Below are 27,165 nucleotides of genomic sequence, written 5' to 3'. Positions count from 1 at the left end.
CAGGTGAAACAGCATGTCACTACAGAGTTGGGATCTACAGATAATTCCTGATATGCCTACATTTGCGTCTTAGATTGAAGTGACTTTCTTTAACTTTCACAAGTACAATAAAGAGAAGTTTTGTTGAGTGATTAGTTTTTGAATGGTCACTAGTCAGTGTGGTTGGGAGAGGCGAGTAGATCAAAATTTATTTGAAGCTACAGTGATCACATCCTCTTAGTAAGGAGAAGGCTCAAGCGTAGCCACTCGTGTGTGGGTGGCTGTGTATGTGTTTGGAATCAAAGAACAAGAATCACAAAAAAAGAAAGTCATGGGACTTAGAGCAAAGTTCACTTCTTATCGCATATGAACAGGGGAGAGAAGGGGAGGAGAGAATGGAACTACTGTGAGATTTAGGGCCTTATGAGGAATCATCCCACATGACCATTTTGGCATAGTGTTGAAATTCAGATGACACAATTAAGGGCCCTTCCCTCCTCCCCCCGCCAAAAAAAGCATGAAGTGTACCTAAGTCTGCCCTTAACTATCTGTCTCCTCTGTCTAGGTCCCTCTACCACAGTCTGTGAGCAACTTCTTTTTTTTGCCTCTGTAAATGGGCAATGTTGAAAACCAGACATTGGCCATCATCAAACCTAGCATTTAATTTTGTTCATTTTAAGCCCAGTCCACTTAAATTAGGGCCCCGCATCCATGTTTAGTTGCCTTTGGGCGGGGGGGCATTCTCTAGTCTGTAGAGAAGGCAAGGATGGAATGGACATGTGGACTGAACTACCTTGTGAGAACCTTACAAGTTCTCCCTCAACCCCCAAAAAATAAAATAGAAGTAATCCCTCTTGAGTTAAGGCTCTGTCATGCAGAGGGGGCTGAGTAAAGAAGCTTGAACTTTAATTGCCTGTACTGTACCTGTTATGTGAGTAGGGACTTCATTTTCCAGAGCGGTTCATATAACACTTTTCTTGAGCACTCAATTCTCCTTAGTGGCGGACAAGGATCTATAGTTGACTTTTGTAGCAGAAAAGTTATGCCAGGTGTACTGCATGTGGAACTCATTTTTCTATAGTATTGTGCCCTTCATCTGGCCCGAGCCTTTGTGACATCCCTGATTTGTTGTTCTGATGTGAAATTATAGTACTGCTCCCAGACAGAACATCACCACTTAAAAAGAATCACTTATAAATTTCTTCCTGACAGGATGAGTAGAGGAGGTGTGTGTGTGTGCCGGGAGGTGGGGGTCTGGGGAGGGGAAAGAAGCCAGGGCTGTGAAGCTATGAAAAAAACATCCCTGTTTGAACTAACCATTCAGTTTGGAAATCTAATTTATTTCAGTCAAAATAAATAAATAAATAAAGATGTAAAATAGAAGTTCACCAGATCCCTGCAGCATAAGTGTCATGTTGGCAAGAAATTATCTAACCTTTAACTGTGAAAAGCAATGAGTGATTTGTGAGTATTTCTCCTCCTTGGTTTAATCAATTGTGTGTCATGATGCAGAACTTCTGTTCCCTATGGACTCAGGGCTGTCAGATCTATTAATTTATCTTATGGGGATTTAACATTACCTTGGTTAATAGTGCAATGTCCAGCCATGGACGGAACCCTCTAGTGAAAAACATATTGACTTGTAGGAACCCGTTTACCTGGTTCTGGTTTTGGACTAGACCTCTTGAGGGGTTCTTCGAACAGGTTGTTAGAGTGGACACAAGAAGGTGCGCTTCCATTTGCAGAGCTCTCTTATTTACATGAGTGTAAGGTAAGAAGCAACGAGCTGTTGTGTAGCTGAATTCTGAGCAAAGAGTTCTTTGTCATAAGCTCTGTCAGATAGCACGGTTGCTATGACAACCCTGGCTAGATAACCCATTTGGGAAAATACTTGTAGGACCTAACACTCTATCATCTGTCATTCAATAATTTCATGTTCATAATAACTAGGAAATCAATGGCTATCCTTTGAGACCGTTTGTTGAAAGGGTAAGCATACTATTGGCAGTGCACAACTTACATTTGTGTCTGTTTGTTGTGATACTTACACCAGGGTAGAAGTGTGAGGCAGAACTTATTTGTTTGGACAGGTGCAAAGATTAAAGACAGGTTCAGGTTTTCAATCTAATTATAACTGTGGTGTTGACACACACAAGAGAGAGAGGCAAATGACATATAAAACAGTTGTTACAGTGTGAGGAAACAAAGGTTGAGATAGAATTAGCAATTCACATCTTAAAATATCGAGGGAAACTGTGTGCTCAGGTTATCACCTGACCAGCATGAACAAATTCAGTAACTTATAAAGGCATTTTTTTTCTTATCTTTGCTTTCTAATTAAACTGCTTATCATCATACAGGCTGTGTTACCTGAATGTTATGTACTGAATATAAAGCAATCATGGAATAGTAATTAAAATTCTTGAAAATGCACCCGTTGACTTTACATACAATTAGTTTACAGCAGTGTGTGGTTTATTAATATAGCACATTTTCAAAACTGAACCACTGGTTAGTTGTGCAGAGAAAGATGTATTTTGTAATTACCTTGGCAATGTTTATCTGCTGGGAAAAATGGACTGGTAATATCTGTAGAATATAAATACTGTAAATAGGAAGGCATGTTGAACTGAGGCTTGGGAAAAGTGAAGGAGTCATTACTGATTGGAAAATTATAGAAAGAAAGAAAATGTAATTCTTATCACTGTAATGAAACTATTTGAAAGATGCTGGTTTTCATAATACACAACAGTAGTTTACTTCCCATTTAAAAATGGGTTTGAAGCACAGAGATAAGGTGGCTGTTTTCCAACTGACTGTTACCGTATGTTTTAATTCCAGTTAGCATAGAATGCAGTGCAAACACACACAATTTCTTCTTGCCCAAGTCTTAAAAACAAATTCTCAGCTCAAAGCAAAATCATCCTTTACTATGTTCAGCACAGAAGACAGAAGTCTTGTACAATGAAATTGGTGTCCGAGTCAGAAAAGAGTTAAAGATCAATAGCTTGTGGAAAGTGATAGTTTGTGTATTAGCATAAGAAATAAAAAGGTTATATGATCCCTCTTGCCCTGCTCCCTAAGGTCAAACTGAGGGCTTTCAGGGTCATGGCTTTATACTCTTCTCAGATAACTAATATTGTTGCATTATTTAACTTTAAAGCACTAATATGGTTTCCTTTGGTGGGCAAATGTTTGTTTACAGTCTCAAGAGCTGGTCTGGATGTAATGAAGAACAGACTCATGATCGACTGTGCTTTGTGCATAAAGATAAGTTTTAATAGTTTTAAAGCAACAGAAATACCTGTGAATCATCATTTCTGGGCTCAGAGTTCATTGGTCATTCAGCTGCAGGGTGCTATGCCAGCAGAATCTCAGACACAGGGTTGAGGTTGTAGGAATTCCCATATTTCATGCAGTCCAATTTTAGAGCACGTTCTAAGGACTTGTTTTGGAGTTGGATATATATCTAGTTCCAAAATATCTTTCTTAGAAAGTGCTGTAGTAGCTGGGAGTAACTCGGTCTGAGAGAAGGAAAGGGAACTTGCTCTTTTTGTGTTGCTGGACATTTTGGCTTAGGGAGGAAATGAAAGAGAGAAATTAAAATGGCCCTTGATCTGAAGATTTTACAATCTAGTAAACAAGAAGAAACACAGGAGACCAACTTAGTCAGAGGGAGAGTAGAGAGCTTATTGTGAGGAGAGTATTGTAGAAAAGATTCCTAGAAGGAAATGGTCTCGAAGGATCATGTGATAGACCTAAGATGGACTAGTCTTCCAAGAATACGGGACAGCATGAATGAAGATGCAAGCTGAGAGTGGTAGAAAGCTTAGGAAGGAGTGGTGAGGGGAGAGGTGGCTGTAGAAGTAAATGACAGAAGAGATGAAGATGAAATCAGTTAGATCTGTGGGGGGGGGCAGTGAGTATCTTGAATATGATGTGGTAAAAGACAGGATACTGGCAAAGTTATTCAAAATGAGGATGTTCAATCAGAGTATCTGGAATTTAGATGAGAAGTGACTAAACAATGGACGAGGATTTTTGAATTGGAGATGGGCAAGATGATATGGCTTTTGGTGACATTAAAGAAGAAATGAAAGGACTTATCAATGGACTAGGTGTGGCAGGTGGAGTGAACAGTAGTTGAGAGCTCACCAAGGTTGCAAGCCTGGGAGTGGGGAGGAGAGCGAGGAAGTAGAAATAACTAGATGATTCAAGTGGCACATACAACTTTTCAGCATGTTCATACAGCAATTCCTAAAGTTCTCAGCTAGGGGCTCCTTTGTGTAGGTAGTCATCTTCTCTCACACTGTTCGCTGGCAGCAGTGGGATGAGATAAAAGGCAAAGGGCATATAATCTCCCCTTGATTTGCATGCATTGCTTCTATCAGCATTATATGTATGCATTGCAAAATATATATATATTACCCAAAGCCACAGTAGTTATCTGCCTTGGTGCCCCAGTGTGTTTTGTTGGTGGTAAATGAAATTTATGTTTTGTGTGCTAGGATGAATAGATTGTACTGTTTCAGAGTAGCAGTTGTGTTAGTCTGTATCCGCAAAAAGAAAAGGAGGACTTGTGGCACCTTAGAGACTAACAAATTTATTTGAGCATAAGCTTTCATGAGCTACAGCTCACTTCATCGGATTATACTGTGTTATTAGTTGATTATATTTATTAAAGTTATTAGAGAAATGCAGCGAGGAAGTGTAGTAATTCATTTTCAACACCCTCTTTGCATGGTATCAGCAGATTCAGATATTTACTTTGTCTGGACTTGAAGGAAGGAGTTACTGGACTTGAAGGAAGGAGAGATATAGAAGCATTTATTATTTATTGGTTAAGTCTTGTGCTTTCCCCCAGCATTTATCAGTTACTACTATTTTCTGTCACCTGGCTACTGGAAGATGGATAAGAATTTGTAAGAGCACTGTGGGGAGCATGAACTGTGACTGCCTCTTCCATGCTTACATTTATGAATGTATAAATACACAACATCAGTTTTCACCTTGTTTCATTTGTATGAATCTTCCTTTCCTCTATTCCTTCCCCCACCTCTCTCAATGAAACAGGAGAGTGAAGAGGAAGTTGTAACATGACATCCCTGCCTGCTGCAGGGGATAAATATTGCCTCCCCTGGTGTTTCGCTGATGAATCTATTTTTAGTCAGGGGTTAGATCAGTAAAACTTGCACTGGAGAGTGTGAAATAGCATGGATCAGACTGACTTCTGAAGCAGGGTGAAAGACAAAATATCAATTAAACCTGTGACACAGTCATTCTGATTTATTTTTCACTGTTCAACAAAGCAGGCACAGCTGTTCCATGGTTTAACTTAAGAGCTGTGAGTATTCTGAAGAACTTAATTGGTGAAGATTGGGTAGCCACTTGTCTGCTTTTGAGGGCAAGTCAAGATGTCCTGGCCAGAGTTTGTTTCAGCTTCAGTAATATCCTGGGAACTCTACTCACCCTAAGAGCTTCTTACCTGTCTTCTGATTCCTGATCTGCTATTGTATATGCTTCAACCAGTAACATCACCCTCCTCTTGCACAGCTGCTTCCCATAAGCTCCCCTGGGTTTCCATGCACTATCTGTGTCTCAGAGGATCAGCAGTGGAGCTGTAGTTATATCCACTGCTGTTTACATCGGAGGGGCACGAATTACAACAGGAACTAAGCAACAGTGGCAGACCCTGGCCTCCATCTTAACAGAGCAATTTCAATACTTGGCCGTTGATGAGGTAGGAGTAAGAGGGGTAGGACAGAAGAGACCTGAACTGCAAAGCTGGAGTAAGACAGAGAGGAACTGGAAGGTAGAAATGAAAGAGACCATATAATGGACAAAAATGTGCAAGAAATATAGAGGACATGGGCAGAAGGAGAGGACCAAGCAATAAGGTAACACATAGAACCAGGGGTAAGTGAGTGGAAATAAAGTACAAAATGAGAATGGGGCTATGGCACACAGGAAAAGGAAATAACAGAAACACTCAGGAAAGAGGGGAGAAGAATGGGAGAAAACTGATTTAGTATTGTTGTCAACATAGGTAAAGTTCTCTCTGGTTTATTTTAAAGGTGACCTAGAAAGGAGTTGTCAAGGTTCCTTCCCCATTCTGAACTCTAGGGTACAGATGTGGGGACCTGCATGAAAAACCCCCTAAGCTTATTTTTACCAGCTTAGGTTAAAACTTCCCCAGGGTACAAACTATTTTACCTTTTGCCCTTGGACTTTATTGCTGCCACCACCAAGCGTCTAACAAATATATAACAGGGAAAGAGCCCGCTTGGAAACGTCTTTCCCCCTCCCCTCTCAAATCCTCCCAAACCCTACACCCCCTTTCCTGGGGAAGGCTTGATAAAAATCCTCACCAATTTGCATAGGTGAACACAGACCCAAACCCTTGGATCTTAAGAACAATGAAAAAGCAATCAGGTTCTTAAAAGAAGAATTTTAATTGAAGAAAAAGTAAAAGAATCACCTCTGTAAAATCAGGATGGTAAATACCTTACAGGGTAATCAGATTCAAAACATAGAGAATCCCTCTGGGCAAAACCTTAAGTTACAAAAAGATACAAAAACAGGAATATACCTTCCATTCAGCACAACTTATTTGATCAGCCATTTAAACAAAACAGAATCTAACGCATATCTAGCTAGATTACTTACTAAGTTCTAAGACTCCATTCCTTTTCTGTTCCTGGCAAAAGCATCACACAGACCGAGAGAACCTCCCGTTCTCCCCCCTTCCAGCTTTGAAAGTATCTTGTCTCCTCACTGGTCATTTTGGTCAGGTGCCAGTGAGGTTATCCTAGCTTCTTAACCCTTTACAGGTGAAAGGGTTTTTCCTCTGGCCAGGAGGGACTTTAAAGGTGTTTACCCTTCCCTTTATATTTATGACAGGAGTTTTGTTTAAAACTAGGCTTGTGCCCTTTTTTGCTTCTTTATGAAGTGAAAAGGAGGTCTGGAAAGCTTATTGTTCATAAAAAACAAAAAAGCTTGTTAAAATTCATTAGAATCTACTTCTCCATCATTCCTCTATGTCCCCTTCTCACACACACACACACACACGTATGGCTAGGGATTTAGTGGCTCCCAGACCTTTAAATTACATGGACTATTTTCTCTAGAAATATTTATCAAATTATAACAACTGTTTTTGGTGTCTGTGATGGCATTATGCATTCTGGGATATTTCATTGAAAGGATTTCACAGTCGAAGTTAAGAATTTAAATTGAAATAATGTAGTCTGTTTTCTCAGAATCTTTCATTCTCCTCACACACCTAAAAGAAAAAAGATCTAGTTTCAGAAAATACATCTTTATATAAATTTCCTCTGTCCTTACCAGCACCAACAAGAGAGAGGGAGGACAAACTTGCTGTGGGTTATGGTGTTTCAAGATCTTTGCTTGTGTTCCTTATTTAATAATTTAACTAATCACTAGAAGGGAATTTCCAATTGTACTTCTCTGTTGAGGTTCAGAGATCTGAGGGGAGAAGTTCTCACATTATTAAGATCATGGATAAAATTATGGGCATTTGTGAAATTTCTGTGTAACGTGCTATAATGGAGTGAAGCAGTTGTGCTCATTCTTCACGCCTCCTCCCTCTCCTTTCTATCCACCCTTTCAAGTTACAGGTATACTAACTATATTCAGAAAAATAACATTTTCCAAGGAGGCCAAAATATAATCAAGTTTGGTTCTGGATGTTATATTTTGGGCCTGGCAGCATGGTAAGGCCTCTTTCTGCTGTCATGCTTTTAGTAGTCTGCATTTCATTCTTAGTTTAGAAGTTCAGTTCAGTTGACCACCCAAAAATCAATCAGAACACAAGTTCGTGGGCTTTAGTAACTGAATTAGGAGGAGCTTATTTAAGAAAGTGTGAATTTCTGGCAAACAATTAACTATAGACCTGTTTTGAATCTAAAGATGAGTGGATGGATCATAATTAAATAATAAGTGACCTGGAATTTCACCTAAAATTTGAGCCCTCCATGACTGAGGTTTTTAAAGACTCCAATTCAGGAAGGCACTTAAGCACTTAAGTTGGTCCATTCCTGTTCGGAAGAGCACTTAAGCACACCCTTACATCCCACATGTCACTGGGACATAAGCATGTTCTAATGTGCTCTTCTGAACAAGGATGCATTATTGAATTGTTGGCTACAGTTGTTAAATTTATTTAACATGTGTTTTAGTTTTGCCTGCATTTGCAATTCCTGGTGCCCTCTGAGACCAAAAATTAAAATGCTGAGACATTGCTAGAAAGAGTGTTTTTGTTCCAAGTGGAAGTGAGAAGAACCTGAACTTGCCTAAAAGAGGTTTTTATGTGATCCAAGGCTGAATTGCAAACACTCAAGAGCATTCAACGTTCGGATAGTTATGTGAACTGAACTTCCAGTTCAGATTTTAAACTCATTGACTGTTACTTCCTAAGCCTACGCTATTATAGCTCAGTCCATAATAAGGATATTTCCCCCCCCGGGTTTGCCCATCACTATGCTGAATCCGAAAAGCATTCTAGCAGGAACCACACAGCTACTGGGAAAAAACTGAATGACTTGACTCTCATGACTGGCTACTTTAGTGATACAGTGCTGTTGCTAAAAATGCATTGATTTTTAAAGAAGATTATAGTGGGGCAGAGAAATATGTCTGTCATATGTAGACATTGTTTAACAATAGAAAATTTGTTGCCTTTTGCTAGGGTAAATTGTTCCGTCAGAAACTTGTGATTCGGTAGCTGGGATGTGGGGGAGTACTGTTTGCTATAGCAACGTTAACATCCAGTTACAGTATGTCTGTCAGTTCTGCAAGGGCTAATTTATCATGTAAAGTATATGCTACATATGTCACATTTTTCTGTCTGTTCATTTGTTTTGATAATTAAGATCTTGACAGATTTGTCCCACATGGTAGGATTTATAGTAAGGATTTTTTTTTATCATTGAATTAGGCTGATATATATAATCCCAGTATCCTGCACAAAAACTGAATAGAAATGAAACTGATTCAGTCACTGGCTAACATGTAAAGGTCTTACAGGCAAAAAAAAAAATGCTTGTTCTGCTTGAATTTATTTTAATTTCTTTCAGGTCTGTACAGCAGGGAGCATGGAGGGCAGGCTGAGCACTGCCTTGGAGAAGAACAAGTATTTTCTCCCTTAAAGGGTCTTAAAAATACAAGACTTAGGCTTTTTCATATGAAATCACACTTAAGTAAATTTTGGATATGCAGATGTACAAAATTCATTTTCAGCTTTCCCTTTCAGTATACACAGACTCACATATGTGCCTACTGTAATATGAAGCCTGATAAGTAAATTCATTTTTCACCGATGTCACTTTCTCCCCTGCAGTAAATAAGAGAATTTTTCTCTCCTCTCTGAAGACAAAGAGTTGAGGAGGTATCTTTATGTACAACTTTGGACAGATTTAGCTACTGGAGATGCCTACAAGGCCTGAAATCTGTTGTTTTTCTTCCATGGTTAAATGATCTGGTATTGTGAAAGTTGGCCTTGAAGTTTCTGAAATTTATCCTGTTATATTGCAGCAAAATGTGTGTGTGAGGGGATGGGGGGTTGAACTTTCTCAAACATAAGCCATGGTCTCACTTGTTGTGCTAACTAACAAATACTGTCCAAGTTATCTGTGGACATAAAGATAACTAAAGAATATCTATTCTGGGAGAATATGGTGTTACATATTTTACTCTAGCCAGTGGCACTGTCTGTCTTTGGTGTGTAATGGCAAATGTGATAGGAATATTGAGACTATTTACTACACTAACTAAACAAGCCAGGTTGACATTTGCCCATATGTAAATAATATTCAGTTAAGTATGTTAAGTGACTTTTCCCATCACAGTTTAGGACTAGAAAGAATAGTCAGCATAGAATTACAAAGCAGGAGTTCTTCAAGCAATATTATATTTTTCTTTTCTTAAGGCATCTTTCTATTCTAGACTGTGATTTATCTTTATTTATGACTGATATTGACAACAACAGATATACACTATGGAGTTTTTTGTGTATGCGTGTGTGTTTTAACGGAAGAATATTTTGAAATCCAAACTGAAAAACATATGAGAGCTTGTGTTTTAATTGTGTGAAACTTTAATTGGAAAGGATTCTCATCCCAAATGAATTGCATTGGTATTGCTACTACTTTGTTAATATTTACTGAAGGAGGAAAATCCTAGGGGGGTACATTTTCAAAATACTGTGTGCGGGTTTTAGCTGCTTGAATCCTGGTAGAGTCAATGCGATCCAAGCATCTAAAAACCTTGCACACCACTTCGAAAATGTTCTTGTAAGTGACTTAGAGCTGTACTGAGGATGTTATGGATAGACAGAATTTAAAACAATTTCTGTGCAGAATATTAGTAAATTTTTATGATGGAACTTGTTTTCTGTCCACCCAGTGGCTGCTTTTCTATAGCAAATTTCATAGTTAGGCCTCCATGTAAAAGAGAGTAGTTTTTAATGTGTGCTTCTGGAGGGCACTCTTGGAAAAGAGAGGAAATATTGATACATTGCAATAACGCTGAAATGGAGTACAAGTGAAAATGCAGTTGGTAGACCAAAGTTGTTGTGTGGTCAAGATAGTCTGTAGGTGTCAATGGGACCACTGCTATCTGAAACAAAGGACCAGGCAGACAATCAGCCCCTTAGGACTACTGAGCTGTGACAAATCTCCCTTCTGAAGTTGACAGGCTCTCCTGTTTGACTTTTTGTTTCAGGAGGAAAGAGCAGATCTCAGATTAAGGATCTATAATTCCGTACAGACACAAAGCAGGATTTGCTATGCTAATTTGTGTTTTCCACAGGAAATTGTAATAAAAGAAATAGTCTTTGTTAGTGGGATTTCATTTGTTGCAATCCATGTGACTGCAGGAGTCTTTCACCCACCTCACTTTTCTTTTCTCTCTCTTTATTTTTTAAATTTGTATTCCTGGGTTCAGACCTGGTGTTCCTGTTTTGTAATGGTCTCATTGAGAACTGCTGCAGAGCTCTGGTCTGACAACAAAGTATCTGCTGCCAAGCTCGTGGTTTAGTGTGCTGTAATCCTTTTAAGTACCTGTACAATATGTAACAGCTGGTGCAGGCTCCAGTCGGTGCTTTAGTGTAGTATGTTGGGACTTGGGCTCTACCCAGACAATGAGCTGGGTCAGCGTAGAACAGACCCCAGCACCTCTCAGACAGCTGGCACAGTAACCAAACACCAGCCAATCTTGAGAGAAAGACACATCTAATAACATTAATTTTCTTCTAGAGCAGACGGTAAGGTAACTAAAGCCAGGTTGATTGGACTACATTGGGATTTTTACCTAATGATCTTCTGGAAAGCAGGTGCATTGGCAGTGATTTTAAGCTTCACAAAACCCAAGCAGTGTATAAAGTAAACCTTTGCTGCTGTGGAAGTTGTATAGGAGGGGGTGCATTAGTGTTAGATCATTACAAAACATTTTGCTGACTGCAACAGAATTAATGGCAGTTTTATGGTTCTCAGTTAATGACTGTCAAGAAACACTTGATTTCTGTTCAAATTGTACTTTTAAATCAAACTAGCCAGCTGTCAGACACTTAAATTGTATGTACAGTTTCTCGCTGTAATACTGCACAGTGCTACCTCTCCATCCATCATCCTATCAGATCATTAGTTGGAAACCAAATTTTGCTTGCAACCATGTATACTGCTTAGCATTAGTCTGATAGTGACAGAAAGTCACAAGAAGTCACCTATAAGAGCAGAAAGTGCTGTGTCCTCTGCCCTCCCCCTTGAAGACTCAAAGTATTTCTGTGTTGAAATATTACTATTTGCTGCAGTCGCATGAAGAACTGGCAGTCATGTTACAACATCTATATATAGTCTGGCAAAGGAATAAAACAGCTGCCTTTATGGTCTGATTCAGCACAATCTCCTTTGAACTTCAATGCCAGGGAAGTCCATTCGAGGCCAGGAAAGCTTCCTGGCTCATGAGTGGTCTTTTTTAGGGCACAGTAGCGCATTTGTAATGTGCAAGGCAAACAAACTTAATTTTACTGAATGTATCCTTTAACAACATCCAGAAGTTGGCAATAGGACCAGTTTTGAAAGCAAACTTTGAAGATGTAGCATTGGTAAATGTCTCCAAGACTATTCACTCTGGTACTTCACTTACACTACCAGTTATTTGTCTCTCCACATTCATGTCCTAAAAACCCTCTTCTGCTGTGATGTCTTCAAGATTTTTGCTAACTCCCAGTGGCTGTACTGAGGGACAACTAAGAAATAGTCGGTGTCTGTTTAAAGATAATGTATTTTAACACTGTATTATTAAGACATGTTTGAGCATGACCCTGAAAACTTTACGTCTATATTTTACCAATTTCTCCTACTCATTGCATTTTTAACCTTTTAATATGTCAGCTATTTAAGACAAGAACTATTATTTCCTTTGTAGTTGTACAAGATGGGTGCTACCAGAAACACATAATTAATAAACAATTGTAGTCAGATTTTTTTTTTGAGTGTTACATACTAACGTGAGGGGCACAATAGAAAAGCTAGGATGAGGAAGACACACCTATATAACACATTCCATCTAAAGATCTGAAAGCACTTCAAAATCTTATTGAGTTAAGATCCTTACAGTATTCTTACAAGGTAGGTGTTAAGAAAGCCATTTTACAGAGGGGCATTTTACATTTTACATTTTTGCGGATACAGACTAACACGGCTGCTACTCTGAAACCTGTCATTTTACAGAGGGGCAACCTAAGCTACAAGAGTTTTTACAGGAGTTAGTGTTGGAGCTGAGAACAGAACCAGGGCATCCTGTCTGCTGGTTCCATATTCTTCATGCTGCTTCAAAGGTTGCATTTGAATTTCTATTACAAGTTCAATTTTTCATGGTGGTATTTCACTGGTGTTTGTCATTTGGATTAAGACCTAAACCTGGCATATAGGGCCATGACTTTAAAGGGTCTTTGTTTCTATAGGTGTCAAACTAATGAGACTGCTTTTAATCTTTATACATGGGGGGGGAGATTATTTCTTCACACATGTAACTAAAAAACAAAATCTTCAAAAATAATTTGGACAGCAATAAAGTGTTCCCTTTTATAAAAGCATCCCTCCAAAGATGTCAAGGCATTTTACCAATATTAGTTAAAGCTTTTAACACACACAGGAAGTATGTAAGGGGCATAGTGTAAAACCAGAGCTGTCAGTAAATTGAAAGTTGGTTATGACCTCTATGCATAACTCTAGTCTTCACTGTATTTCAGGGTCCTTAAACCCTGAACTTGGGGAAGCGCCACCACCCAGCTTTCTTAAGACCAGCTGGCTGAAAAAATCCGTGGGACTGGAATGTTTACCCAAAATGTGCTGAAGCCTGCAGGCTGACTCTGTACTAGCTGTGCTCTTGTTCACCCAAGGCCCTACTTCAGTAAAGAGCGTATTGGCCATCTTTCTCAATTTAATCAAACACCATTACCTGCACTGAAGGCTTTAGGTGACCCTAGGGCTTGTCTATGTAGTGAGGCAATATGCTATATGGGGGTGTGATTTCTAAAGTGCATTAACATGTTGTTCATTAATTGGTCCATAGAGACCCTGCTGGTGTGCACTAAAGGTTCCCTAGTGCGCTTCAACCTAGAACTGTTTCAAACATCACTAAATTAAACCAGCAGGGTCTACACTGGGGTTCCCAACATTGTATATGGAAAATAAGAAACAGGTTTTTTAGCACACTTCCCCCCCCCCCGCCACCCTCACCCAGCTGACATCGCGGAGAGGTATTGATTTTTTGGGGGTGTGGGGGGTTGGTGACCCTTGAACCATGATGTGTATGTAGGCATTAAGCTGACAACCTAGGATAGGAGCATACTGCGCTCCACAAAGCACGTGCCATGATCTGGAGTTCCCAGAATGGCCAGATGCATTACTCAGTCCTTGTCCACCTGAGGGTTGGAATGTATAGGACAGGATGGTGCACATGGTGCAATAGGCTCCTGCCAGACCAGGTGTGAGGGTGGCTGGATTCTCCTCAGCTCTGCCACTGACTCAGTATGACATCAAGTCAGTCTCCCTCCCTGCCTCGGTAAGATGCATCTTCCTCCACATGGAACATCTTAATGTATGTTGCTGCTCTGGCCAGACAACCTCCTGCTTTCCAGTAGCAAACAGAAAACCTCAGCATGCCTGGGAATGACTGACATCTGCAATGAACAGACAGAGGGGTAGTGGGAGAGACTAAAGCGAGACAGCACTGTACTCATGAGGACTTGGACTGAGGGGAAACTGGTGTGTGTGTGAGGGGGGAACAGTTCCCCATATTATAAGGTGCAGGGAACCACAGATACTTGACTACCTGGTCACTATTGCAGCCTTGGTGGTGATCGGAAAGGTTAAAGCAGCAGTCACTTTAAAACAGGGGGAGGAAACCTGCTCCCCACAATAAAGTTCTTGTTGCTGCCCCCCGTGCGAGGTCATAAAATGCTGCACCATCCTAGGGAGAAGGCAGCTGATCCTGAAAGCAAACGGTTTTCACTGTCCTCTCTGTCCACCCTCCAAGGCTGCTTCCTGAGGTGGGTAAAGAGGGCCAAGGACCATAGCCTTCTATGTTTCTCCCCCTCACAGAACTAAGGGGAATCCTGCTTCCCCTGGGCACCCACGGACTCTATCCTTTCCCCCCGGCCCAGGGCCCCCTGACCCTTAATGACCTTGCCCCTCACCAGAGCTTCACTATCAACTCCAAGTCTCCTGCTCCACGCCCTGACCCCAGCCACCCTCATGTTACCTACGTCTGCAACCTGCTAAATTAGGAGGCATCACAAAGGACACCGTATGGAGCTGCCATCAACCCAGAAGAGGAGAGCGGGCCACAGGCTCTCTGTCCCTGCCCCTGCACGTCGCCCTACCAGAGACCCTCATTTCCCTGCATGGCCCCACAGTCTCCCTTCAATTTACCAGCATGGCTGAAGATCTACTGGTCGCACTGGAATCTGGCCTGGCTGTCTATGGAGTGGCATTGCAAGTTTTCAACTAGTTGTAACCCTGTGGCTGAAATAAGAGATAAAAGGCACCACTACTGACTTAGCACAGCAACCAATTTTTTATTATAATAAGGGACATCTCTTCTAATAAGGGTCTGTTGACAACTTTAGTCTACACAGACCAACGAATGGGCCCTCTGCCATCAGGTGGATAATCAAGCACTGTAGGCCCAATTTGCGCAGCTGGCCTCAGACACCAGCAGCTGCAGGAACAAGTTGAGGTAGCTCAGCTTGAGAATACTGTGCTGCGAATGCACTGTGCAGTGCCTTGCCCCGAACAGGGGCCTGCAATACCCGTGGCCCAACAGTTTGACAGGAACTGCCAGCGGTGTGGAGCTTCATGAAGCAGTGCAGCCTTCTGTTTCTGATGCGTTCCCAAATCTGTGCCTCTTACCAGGCCAAGGTGGCCCTGGGAATCAGCCTGCGGACGGGAAATGCATTAGACTGGGCCTCCCTCAAGATGGAAAGCCATCGCCCAGTGTTGTCAGACTGCGATGCTTTTCTTCAATTGATGTCCACCATCTTCGGGGACCCACATCAACCATGAGTGCCACTGTTATGCAGCACCCTTCCGCCATCTCACAGTAGATTCAGAGTGGATTGAAGCAGCACACCTGTACCAATTCCAATGGGGCTTATGGGAAGAAATCAAAGATGAGCTGGCCTGTGTAGAGATGCCAATGGGCCCAGATGCCTTTGTGGACCTGACCATCAGCACAGATCATCATCTGCGAGAACAAAGGGTGGAGAAAGCCTCCCTTAACGTTTACCATGACCCCAGCCTCTGTATCACCTGCTGAACTCAGGCAAACCAGTCTGTCTCACCAGCAACTCACACTTGAAGAAATGGAACGATGCCACCGCCGTCACCTTTGCTTCTACTGTGGTAAACCTGGCCATGCCATTTCGGCCTGCCCAATACGAACACCAAACAGCATGGGGAAACAAAACTACCCAGGCCCAGTGCAGGGAACCAGTCTGGACCTTGAGAGAAGAAAACTTCCCCATGTCCTAGTCCTTACTGAGATGCACCCTGAGCCCCATCCAACAGGCTTACCATTTGCAGGGCCTATCCAGCTGCACATTCCTGGGGGACCCCCCAACAGATTCCCCTCCAATTGGCCCTCCAACTCAGGAGCAGTAGACAATTTAATGGATGCAGCTACAGGCTGGGCCCTGCAGATCTCCCTGCTATACAAGGCATTACCCGACATGATCAAAATTACTGACAGCTCCCCACTGTCCTTGGGTCCAGTTGTAGAGGAGACTGTCCCTCTGTAAGCCATTATTCAGGGACACAGAGAAATAATACAATTCGGTGTGATCCATTCCCACATTTTCCCCTAATCCTTGGTATCTCCTGGCTGACCCTTCATGACCCTTCATTCACTGGCGAGAACAGAGAGTCACCTTCTCATCACACTTCTGCCGACAGCATGGCCAGAGACCAGCCAGCAAACAAACAAACAAACAAAAGGATGGCAACCTCTGTGTCAATTACTGAGCCTTAAATCAGATAATCAGAACTGTTACTCATTACCCTGATTCCTGAATTGTTGGACTGCATGGGGCTGCCTGCGTTTTCACGAAACTGGCTATCTGGAGAGCTTATAATCTCATCCATATCTGAGTAGGTGACGAATGGAAGACCGCCTTTGGACTTGCGACGGCCACTTGGAGTATTCAGTCTGACTAATGCTCAAGCAACGCTCCAGCATTTCATTAACCATGTGCTCAAAACCTACTGGACCAGTTCGTGGTAGTGCACTTAGGTGATATATTGATATTTTCTAATGATCCAGACCAGCGCACCACTCACGTCCACACAATCCTGGAGAGACCACGACAACACAGTCTCTATGCTAAACTAGAGAAGTCCATGTTTGATCAGACCTCTGTCCCCAGAAGGAAATAAGATAGATCTGCACAAGTCCAGGCTGTCCACGACAGGCAACAGGTGTGGCCTACAATGTTTTTCAGGCTTCACAAACTTCTACCTAAGGTTCATTTTGAATTTTTCAAAACAAGCTGAGTCCCTCACTGCCGTATTCCGAAAAAGTATGAAATTCCACTGGTCTCCTGAAGCCCACCACGCATTTGAGCAATTCACCACTTCTCCAGTATCGGTCTGCTCTGACATGGCACAAGCTTTTGTTGTGTAAGCTGATGCCTCTAGTATGGTGATTGGGGCAGTTTTGTCCCAAAAGTGTGGACCCAAGCAAATACTGTATCCCATCGTCTACTACTCAAGCAACCGTACTCCTGCTGAGCAAAACTATGAGCTCCTGGCAATTAAGACCACCATTGAAGAGTGGCAACAAGTTGGAAGGGGCTCATCATCTGGTTCAAATGTTTACGGACCACAAGAACCTGGAGTACCTGCACAGGGCCAGGGCCTGAAGCAGCAACAGCTCCAATCGACCCTATTCTTCTCCTGGTTCATGGTCTTTACCATGACCTAGTATCCTGGAACCAGGAACGGGTAAGGCTCATGCCTTGTCCTGAATACATGCCCCTGACCCACAAGGCCGCAGTCTGGAACCAGCCCACATTCTCCAATCCCATAACTTTCTTAATGCAACTTGCTGCCAGGACCTGCATGCACTCATCCGCTCTGCATCTGTCTCCAGAATTCCATCCTACGAGTTGTGTGGTTCTCGACTGACAATGGCCAACACCAAGAAGGGGATCAAGTTTGTGAGGGACCCCATCTAGGTTCCACCTGGACCTGCAAGGGTGCCATGACTCCTTGACAGGACACTTAGAGTGATTTAAAACCCAACATTTAATGTCCCATTTCTTCTGGTGGTCTTGAATGCGCCCCATGATAAACACCTTTGTAATTTCCTGCCATGTGGGTGCCTGCACCAAGATCCTTCACCAGAAACCCTGTGGTTTCCTCCAATTTCGGGACACCCTAATTTGACCATGGGAAGCCATTTCCTTGGACTTTGTGGTGGAGCTATCAGAATCCAGTGGTTTCATGACCATCCTGACAGTGGTAGATCACTTTTCTCAGATGGCTCACTTTATTTCCTGCACAGGTTTACTCTCTGCGGAGGAAATTGTCTGGCTCTGGATAAACAGTGTAGTCCATCTTCATGGCCTCCTGGATCATATCACCTCTGTCTGGGGACCACAGTTAATTGCCCACTTCTGGCATGAGGCTCAATGTTTATTAGGAGTCCACGTGCACCTGTCCTCTGCCTACCATCCGCAGTCAAATGGCCAAACATAAAGAATCAACCAGCTCCTTCAATATTTACAATGCTGTAGCAACTATCACCAGGATGACTGGTCTTCACTGTTACCAAATGCAGAATTCTCATACAATAATGCAGACCACGCCTCCACAGGCCACAGCCCAATCTTTATCAGTTATGGTACCACCCCCAGTTTTACCCACAACGACCCGCATCCACTCCCAACCGATCTGCCTCAGACCTAGTAGAACACATCTGTTTCATCCAAGCGGAGATGAAGGGACACCTTAAAAAGGCAAAGGAGGACTACAAAAGGCATGCGGACAAACATAGAGAACAGGACTCCACCTGCTCCATAGGACAAAAGATATGGCTTTCAAGAAACACCTCTGTATTGTCAGACACCCCCACCCTGAAACTAGAATATCGGTTTCTTGGCCTGTACTGATTTTGGCGACAAATCAACCTGGTCACCCTTGAGCTCCAGCTCCCTTGATCCCTTAGAGTCCACTTTGTGTTCCATGTCTCTCTTCTGAAACTATACACTGAGAACGCATGTCCCTGAACGCAATCACCACCCCCACCACTAGAGATACAGGGACAAGAGGAAACATTCCTCATGAAGCCCTCGACCCTAAGATCAAATGGGGCAAATTATGGTGCCGGATCAGTTGGGAAGGTTATAGTTCAGAGGGAAGCACTTGGAAGTTTTCATGCTCCCACCGTGGTTCAGGCCTTCCATAGCAGACACCCTGAGAAACCTGGACCCATGTTTCCCAAAGGACAACCCTAGGGGAGGGGTGATGCCATGACCCATGGGTCTCAAACTGGGGTCTGCATAGTTTATAGGAGCAGCCAAACTCCAACTCCCTCTCTGGCGCCTATTAATGCTTCCTTAGCTAGGACTCATAAATCCCAGCCTGTTCAAGATTCCTCCCCTGCAGTCCTATTGGTGGACTCCAAGAGCAGCTGATTGGCCTGCTGGCCCTAATTAAGCCATCAGCAGGAACAGGAAACTGTCTGAACAACTGCTCTCCACCTTGTCTGGACTGTGTGCCTTGTGCTTCCTGCAGCTTGATTTCTTGGCATCCTGCCCCAGTGTGACTCCTGGCAACTGATTCATGGGTCTGACCTCCAGTTTGTCTCCTGACTCTGACCTCCTGGTATCCTGGCCCAGCTGACTCCTGACTTATTTTCTTGTGATTGTAGACTCTGGCTCTGACTGCTAGGTCTGGCTGCCCATGACCCATCCTGTGACACACCTCTGAATTCGGGTCAGTGGCTTCACTTACATGAGTTAGGCAGAATTTTTCAGTACATTATAAAGCTCTTTGCTGTGTGATAACTTACAGAAGCATATGGCCTTTAAATGAGTTTAGTCTGGAAATTTTTAGCCTTGAATTTCCTCCCTTGTTGGTGGTTTAAGCCAGACAAACTTTCAAACATGGGTGCCTATAATTGGCACTTACACATCTTATTTAGGCAATTGTGTACCAATTTTAAGTGCCCTAAATTATCCCATAGGTGCCTAAATATGGTTTTAGGTGCCTAACTTTTTAAGCATTCACATTTGAAAATGTGATATTTTTAAAATTAAAATGAATCCCTTTGCATTTTGGTCCAGGCTTCCTGCATTCTTAGCTTGTCTCTAAACCCTGATGAACCTTTGTAGTCTTTGTGGTGACATTATATTGTGGGTGATGAACAGGGGGAACTCCACAATCAAGAAGATTGTTGAATAATTCAAATGTATTTGAATTACATATAGAATAAGAATTACTTGATTATATTTTAATATCTCTTCTGTCCTTTTAGCTACAGATTTGATGTGAGAGAGGATTAAAAAGAAAGACACAGATTACTTTCTTCCTAACATCAAATTCAACCTGACAGAAGTGCATAATATGTTTCAATTTAATCATTAGTTCGATCAAGTTTTGCCTCAAATTTCACATTCTGATATTCCAAGGTTAGTAAAATCAAAATAGCATATTTTTGATGGAATTCAGGGACCTAAAATATTCCTTTCTTTCTAAAATAGATCTCTTCAGCCCTGTAGACTGTACCCATTAGATGGATATAGAAGCAGAAGGTAGAACCTTTCCTGTGTGTGTGGGCAAAGGGCAGGCATTTGATAAATGAGTGGAGAAGCCTGTGTTGGTTTCTGAGAAGGAAACAAAAGAATCAGAGGACTAGTAATGAAAAAAAGGGACAGCCCTGGAAGATTGACTGCAGTTTTCCGTTGCTTATTTTATCTGGTATTTTATTGTTTGTTTCTGGTAACTACAGTACAAAAAAGAAATCCTGTAGCAATGTGTTAAAACAACAATAGTATTTGCAAGGGATTAAAAAAATAAACCCGGGTAAATCATTTATCATTATATTACTGTTTAGTTTTCAGAACCTGTATATATCACGGGAAGAAGTTATGGCGGCTGAAGAAGAAGAAAACAGTTTCAGTGAAAGATAGCATGGTTGTCCTTGAATGACTATTATCTAATTCCTTGATCTGACTTTCTTAAGTTCAGAATTTACACTTCTGACAATTCTTCTACAGCTCTGCAATGTAGAAACCTTCAAAGACTTGATGTTTGCTTCATGTAAAGGAACCTCTCAGCACGAAGAGCATTCCATGGGTGTCAGTAGAGATGGGGAGAAGCTGATGCTTGCTAACAAAGAGGAGCCCATCCCCAAACACCTGGAATGTTGTGAAAGCTCACCTCCAAACTTGACAGCTTGGGCCCACCTCTGCTTGAAAATAGATATGGCAGTCGTGTTGCATGGCAATGCACGTAGCTAGTGTAAGAAGTATCTTCTCCACAAATGATCATGATTTGCTCTCTCCCGGCACTATGCATTTATTTTAAAATGTTAAATTTAATCAAGATGTAGTATCAGCTCACCTATAATTCACATAGAGGTTCTAGCAAACTTTTCAGTGTTCACAATAATGATGCTGTTTTCATGTTGGTCTCTCTGCTTGGCTTTTATCCAGCCTGTTAGGTAAAATTAAGGCCCAGAAAATCGGATTATTACATCCCAAGGGGAAGGACTGATAAGCAGCAGATGATTGTTGATCTACTTACTACTCTGCGTTGGTGGTGTTTGAGGTGCTGCTAGATGCAAAGCCAATTTGTTAACAATTAGTACTCATTAGAATCATTTCCTGTTATTGATTTTAAATATTTGACAAAGCACTTTTAGGAAACTGTACCCCAAAAAAGTGGCTTTACATGAGTGATTAGCCATTAAAAATCTTCAGGGCTAATGTCAATCTTAACTATACTGGTTTCACTGGTTTCAGAGTAATTATTTTTGCTTTGGAGTCCACCTGCTATCCTGTCCAGTTTAAAGATGCTTTGGAGAAAGGACATAATTCTTAATTAGTGGAGGTTCTCGATGAGGCAGAGTAGAAATAAAAGAAATCTTGGTTATTATTATTTTTTAAAGGAGACTCGGTTTGCTACAGTCAGGATTTCTGTCTTTAAGAAACTTACTGATTACGTGCTGTAAAATACAGGAATTAGTGAGCACACGAACCTAGATAGGTCAGTTCCATTGCCTGTAGCATTTAACACGTAGGTTTAATTTTAAATGGCTCCTTGCCTTTATCTACTCGCTGAGAATTGTAGAGCTATTACAATCTAATTTGCAAACAGTAAAATTAGACACGATGGCATGATATAATAGAAGCTTTTGAATTTTTAAAAGTCCAAGAGGGTATATCTATTCATTTTCCTAAAAAATTGGGGTTGATAAAGTTTACTATAATTGCTATTTAACTGTGTGTGTACATGGTAAGTGTACAAAGTGTGACTATAAAGTTCATGTGACCAGTCTGTGTGTACATATATACGCCATGTGTATAATCATATATACATAGTATCTACACTCATTATGTAATCACACCCACACATTACAGACTCGCAGTTATGGTATCCTTTCTTCTTGTCTTAATGCTGGGATTTCAATTAGATTTGGCGATATCAAAAGTGAATGAAGCATTACAGCCATATGGGTTTGTTTTCTCTCCTTCCTTTTTTGCTTTAGATATTCAACAACATAAGTTATCACAGTCACTCTTTAAAATGCATAGCAAATATTTTTAAAATAAATTTAGTCATTCCTGTTGCGCAAGGTGGAGACCTAAGGTAGGAATTGACTTTGTGCCTCAGAAATTCTTACTCATGAATTAGTCTCATGATCACTGATAAAATTAAAGGGCAAGTGTGCATTGCTCTTTCTTAATCTCTCTAACCTTAATAAACAGAGATAGTATTGACACAAGTGAATTTTGTTTAACCACACTACATTTGCTTCTTAATTAGTGAATATTCATCTGTCATCAACAGCAGCTATGACACCCTTCCCTGCTAACACATTCTGTCATAAATAATCAATGAGTCTCTATTAATATTCATGAGTTAGAATCTGTGTAGTCATGTGCACTGATGCAGAGACAGGGGGAGTGTTGCCATGAACTGAGTCGAAACTCTGTGTGTATATGTGACTGTAAGATACTTAGGGAAAGGGAAGAAGAGCATGCTGCTACACACTACCCTGGCTTGTGCTTCCAGCTAACAGTGGTGTGTCTGTGTTTCTGTGCTGGAGTGACTGATGAAAAACAGTAGTCAAGTCTGGAGGGTGATTCCCTGTCAGTGCATTTGCCTTTCAGTTCTGGGGAAATTAGAAGCTTTGCTCTTGCTTTGCTTATTAGAATGGGCTGCAATCTGTGCACTTTTCAGAAGAGAGAGGAACACTACAAACTGCTCTATGAAGTTTCACAGGTGAGTGCAGAGGATATTGCCAGTGACTCCAGAGTAAGAAATTGTACTCCTTTAAAGATAGTAAGTAAAAAGAGATGCTCTTTTTTTTCCCCTGTGCAAATTGTTAGTGAAGTTGTTCGTTTTTTGTTTTTTTTAAATTATTTTTGGGTGACTGTTGTTTTTTGTTTCTTTGCCACTCCCCCTTCAGATGACTTCCTGTGGGATTCTTTTAACATTTTTGTGCATCTTCTGCCAAGATGTCAGTCATATAACAGCAGTCTCATTTAATCATATCTGTAATGTTTTAAGGAAGCCCTTTGCTTTGGTAATAGGATTGTGATTTCAAGTCAGTGTTACACTGATGCCTCTGCACATGCTGGGATTTAGTATGTCCATGATCTCAGGTATTTCTAACGGAAGAAAGTTTTATGTCATGTCTGTGATGGCCAAAAAGTGTGTTTGATTTTCTGAATAATTTAAAATATTGATTTGGTGTAAAATAGTTCATTTGTATTTTTTGAAGTGGAATAGTTTCAAGGAATGATGTTTATCTCAGCTCTTGTTTATACATTCTTTGTGTTATTTCTCTTTACCACTAGGCAGAGATCTTAATACCTTGTAGTTATCTGCGTTTGTCCCAGCAGCAGGAATATTAACGTAGCAGTGTGCTGTTAACATGTTTCCAGCTTGTTCAGAGGAAGGGAAAAAAGACGAAATTAGCACTTAATATAATATCTCATAATTTTGCACAAATACTGTTGAGTCAGTATTTGATTTGAGGCTTTTTGTTTGTTTGCTTTTGGAATTTCAAAATCTGGCAAATTAAAGTTTAGTGCCTTTTAGTATCTGTTCTCTCCCTCTCTATAATTTGTCCAAGCTCTGTCTGACACATTGCTTTTGACAGAGGCTGAACACTTACAGTTTTGGACTGCAATGCTGATGACAGGCAATATTGAGGAGAAAACAGCTTAGAATGTTGGTGGTCTATTGGCACAGCAGTAGCTAAGTGCCCATTGCCTACTGCTTCCCTCAGAGTTTTTCTTGACGTGATTCATTTCACAGTGGGCTAATTACAAAGTAGATTCTCTACTCATGAAACAGCCTCCTCAGTTGCAATGGTAATGCACATTTTCATGGTAATGTGATCAGAGCCTCATTAGCCAGTTTCCAAAATGATCCTCTGCATTAATTAAATATAAAAATGACTCTTTTTATCACCATAGAGAGGAAAAAGAAGATTAACATTGTTAATTACCATTGATGGCAATACCTCTGCTTCATTTTTTACCACAAACTAGCAACCATATTCAATCCTAAAATAATATCCATTTGCAGATAACCTGTCAGCTGCTTTGACTCATGAAGATGGTCTCTAGGTGGAACACTTTCCTTTAGCTCAGTAGTTAATCATAATTTTATCATTATGTTTTCCTGACAGCTACAGTACAGGGAAAAGCAAAGCAACATTTTTTCCATACTCTCCACAGCTCTGAATTGCCAGACTGATCTGAAAGTGTAAGATAGAGAATGCAGTAGGTCTCACCCTGCTTTACAGTGCTGAGGAATAAGGAATTCAGATTGTGCTGTAAAAGAGACCAGAGCGTTCTTAAATGATGACTGTAGGTATATAAGGAAGAAGGCTACATCTATTTTAGAGCTAGTGCATTTTCAAAATCTTTCTTGCAGTGACATTCAGTAGTAGTAAATACTAACACAATCTTAAACAAGACAAAGTGGCTGGGTTTTGTTAAGGGATTCGAGAGGAATCCTTCCCTTTATTTATGTAGTATCTATTCTGCTGTTGAGTTGCAGTGTTTGTGGTCATTAATGACAGAGATGGGAAAAGAACTAAGGCTTTTACTTTTACTCTGGTATTTGCCAGATAAGATGGAATACCTAGAAGAGTTTGAGTGAGTTTTTGATGGGAGTAATGAGCAGTCAGCCCCCAGCTTTGCATCCTGAATTGTTGGAGAAATATCACTGCTAAGGTATTGAAGGAGAGCAGTAAGTGTCTTATGACACCATGCCTGGTTCTGTATGGATTTGCAAACTGGTTTCTCTCTTTGATCCAGTATTTATGCAATTTGGTGCCCACATGGCAGTGAGCATGTTTTTGCCCAGATGTTCCAGTTAGGAACTTCTAGCAACAGCTACCATAACATCCTGTTTACATACTGACTTAAAACTAGATGCTGGAGTAATTGATCTATTAAAACAAGCCTACACAGACATTAATACTTGACTTGCAAAATCCTTTTTAATTGTACAATCTTGTAATTCCTAGACCTGGTCTCTTCATCTGCACAATTGTGGAAGAGCTTGGAACAAGTTAGTCTGTCAGGGACATGAACTGATTGAGGATGAACAGTGTCTCACTGACATATGCGGATCAGCTAGGTCAATTTATATTCATATAAGGAAAGCAATCCTACGATTGTACCTCACCTTTCAGATGCTGGACTACCTGCTAACGTGGGTTGTGTGTGCACTACCATATTTATAGATACAGTAAACAAAGAAAAGTGTGTTTGCTGAGGAAATCCATGCAAACACAATGAGGCATGTTATTTTACTGCTGTTTGTAGTGAGGTCAAATTTAGCTCTGGAGAGATTAGTGTAGCTGGGCTGATGGGAAATGAAGACATCATTAGAATATTTATATTTTTTTTCCATTTTCCAGACTGCTTCAGGTTCACAATGAGATAGTTGGTCTCAGGATGAGGATACTCAATCAGAGTGCAGCATTTATTTATGCAAGAACATTTTATTTTGGTAACTGCACCTTACACATATAGATCAGGATTAAAAACAAAAAAACACAGAATTTCCAAGAATTAATATGTAAGATATGACTGAGTGCTGGAGACTTTATGACTTTAAGTGCCTCTTCACCTACCCTCAGGGTATCAGAACTCCTCAGCTCTCTCACTTTAAGTACCTATCAGACTAAAATTATAACTCTGAGTCCTCCTCTGCACATCCATACAAGTATAGAAATCGAAGTACTGTGGTAATTTCAAATTTACAATCCTTCACATTAATACTTTTTCAATTAGTGTTTCACATCTTCTGTGCATTATACAAACAGTTTTGAGCTAATTAAATATATACCTACACTTCCCGAGCCAAGGAATTACAGCAAAGAACGCTACATTAGGTGATATAAGTGATAGTGGGTGATTGTGAGCAATTATCAGCCCTAGAGGGGCTGATGAGGATTCCTCCGGAAAAATGTAGGGGCAGAGAGGAGTATGCCAGGGGCAAGAGTGGGTGGAATAGGAGGACACAGGGCTCTATGATCCTCAGTCAGCGTGTTGATCTCTATGGCTGCTCCTCATCCAGGGCTCATTGAAATCAATACTGGTATTAAAAATAACACCTAGATCTTCAAACAAGATCATTGTACTAGACTCTGTAACCACATAAGAGACAGTCCCTGCCTTGAAGAACTCACAACCTAAATGTAAAAGAGACAAAGGATGAGAGTGGGAAACCGAGGCATAAAAGAGGTGAAATGACCTACCTAAAGCCACACAGCAAGTGAGTGGGAGAAGGCTTAGTGAGTTCCAGTCCAGTACCCCATTCACTAGAAGAGTGGTTTTCAAACTTTTTTTCTCACCAATCAGTTGAAGAAAATTGTTGATTCCCACAATGCAACGGAGCTGGGGATGAGGGGCTTGAGGTGTGGGAGGAACTCTGGGCTGGGGTGTGGGTGTGAGGGCTTTGGGGTGGGGCCAGGAATGAGGGGTTCAGCGTGTGGGTGGGGGCTCTTGGCTGGGGCAGGGAGTTTGGGTGCGGGAGGGGGTCAGGGCTCTGGGCTGCAGGCTCTGGGGTGGGACTGGGGACGAGGGGTGCATGAGGGGGCTCTGGGTTTGGGGGGCTCAGGGCTGGGACAGGGGGTTGGGGTGGGGAGGGGGTCAGGGCTCTGGGCTGGGGTTGCAGTCTCTGGGGTGGGGCCAGGGGCTCTGGATTTCGGGGGACTCAGGGCTGGGGCAGGGGACTGGGGCGTAGGGTTGGGGCACAGGCTTACCTCGGGCGGCTCCCAGTCAGCGGAGCAGCTGGGGTGCTAAGGCAGGCTTCCTGCCTCTCCTGGCACCGTGGACCGTGCTGCGCCTCGGAAGCAGACAGCAGCAGGTCCGGCTCCTAGGCAGAGGCACGCAAGCACCACCCCCTCTAG

General features: G+C 41.6%; 1 protein-coding gene across 2 annotated transcripts in view; it reads left to right on the top strand.

Annotated features, from left to right (window-relative positions):
* Positions 1-27,165, top strand: part of PDZRN4 (PDZ domain containing ring finger 4) — a 390,282-nt gene that overhangs the window by 185,291 nt on the left and 177,826 nt on the right. The window contains exon 1 of one of the 2 annotated variants that reach the window (XM_074942199.1): positions 22,685-23,009. The exons of the other annotated variant lie outside the window; for it this stretch is intronic. Coding sequence (XP_074798300.1) covers positions 22,941-23,009 — 69 coding nt within the window. The 5' untranslated portion in view covers positions 22,685-22,940. Of the gene's footprint in view, positions 1-22,684; positions 23,010-27,165 lie in introns of those variants that run through there. 2 annotated transcript variants of the gene reach the window in all.

The sequence above is a fragment of the Natator depressus genome, chromosome 1, assembly GCF_965152275.1.
Source record: "Natator depressus isolate rNatDep1 chromosome 1, rNatDep2.hap1, whole genome shotgun sequence".
Lineage (NCBI taxonomy): Eukaryota > Metazoa > Chordata > Testudines > Cheloniidae > Natator > Natator depressus.
This window is presented reverse-complemented; position numbering and strand designations above follow the sequence as displayed.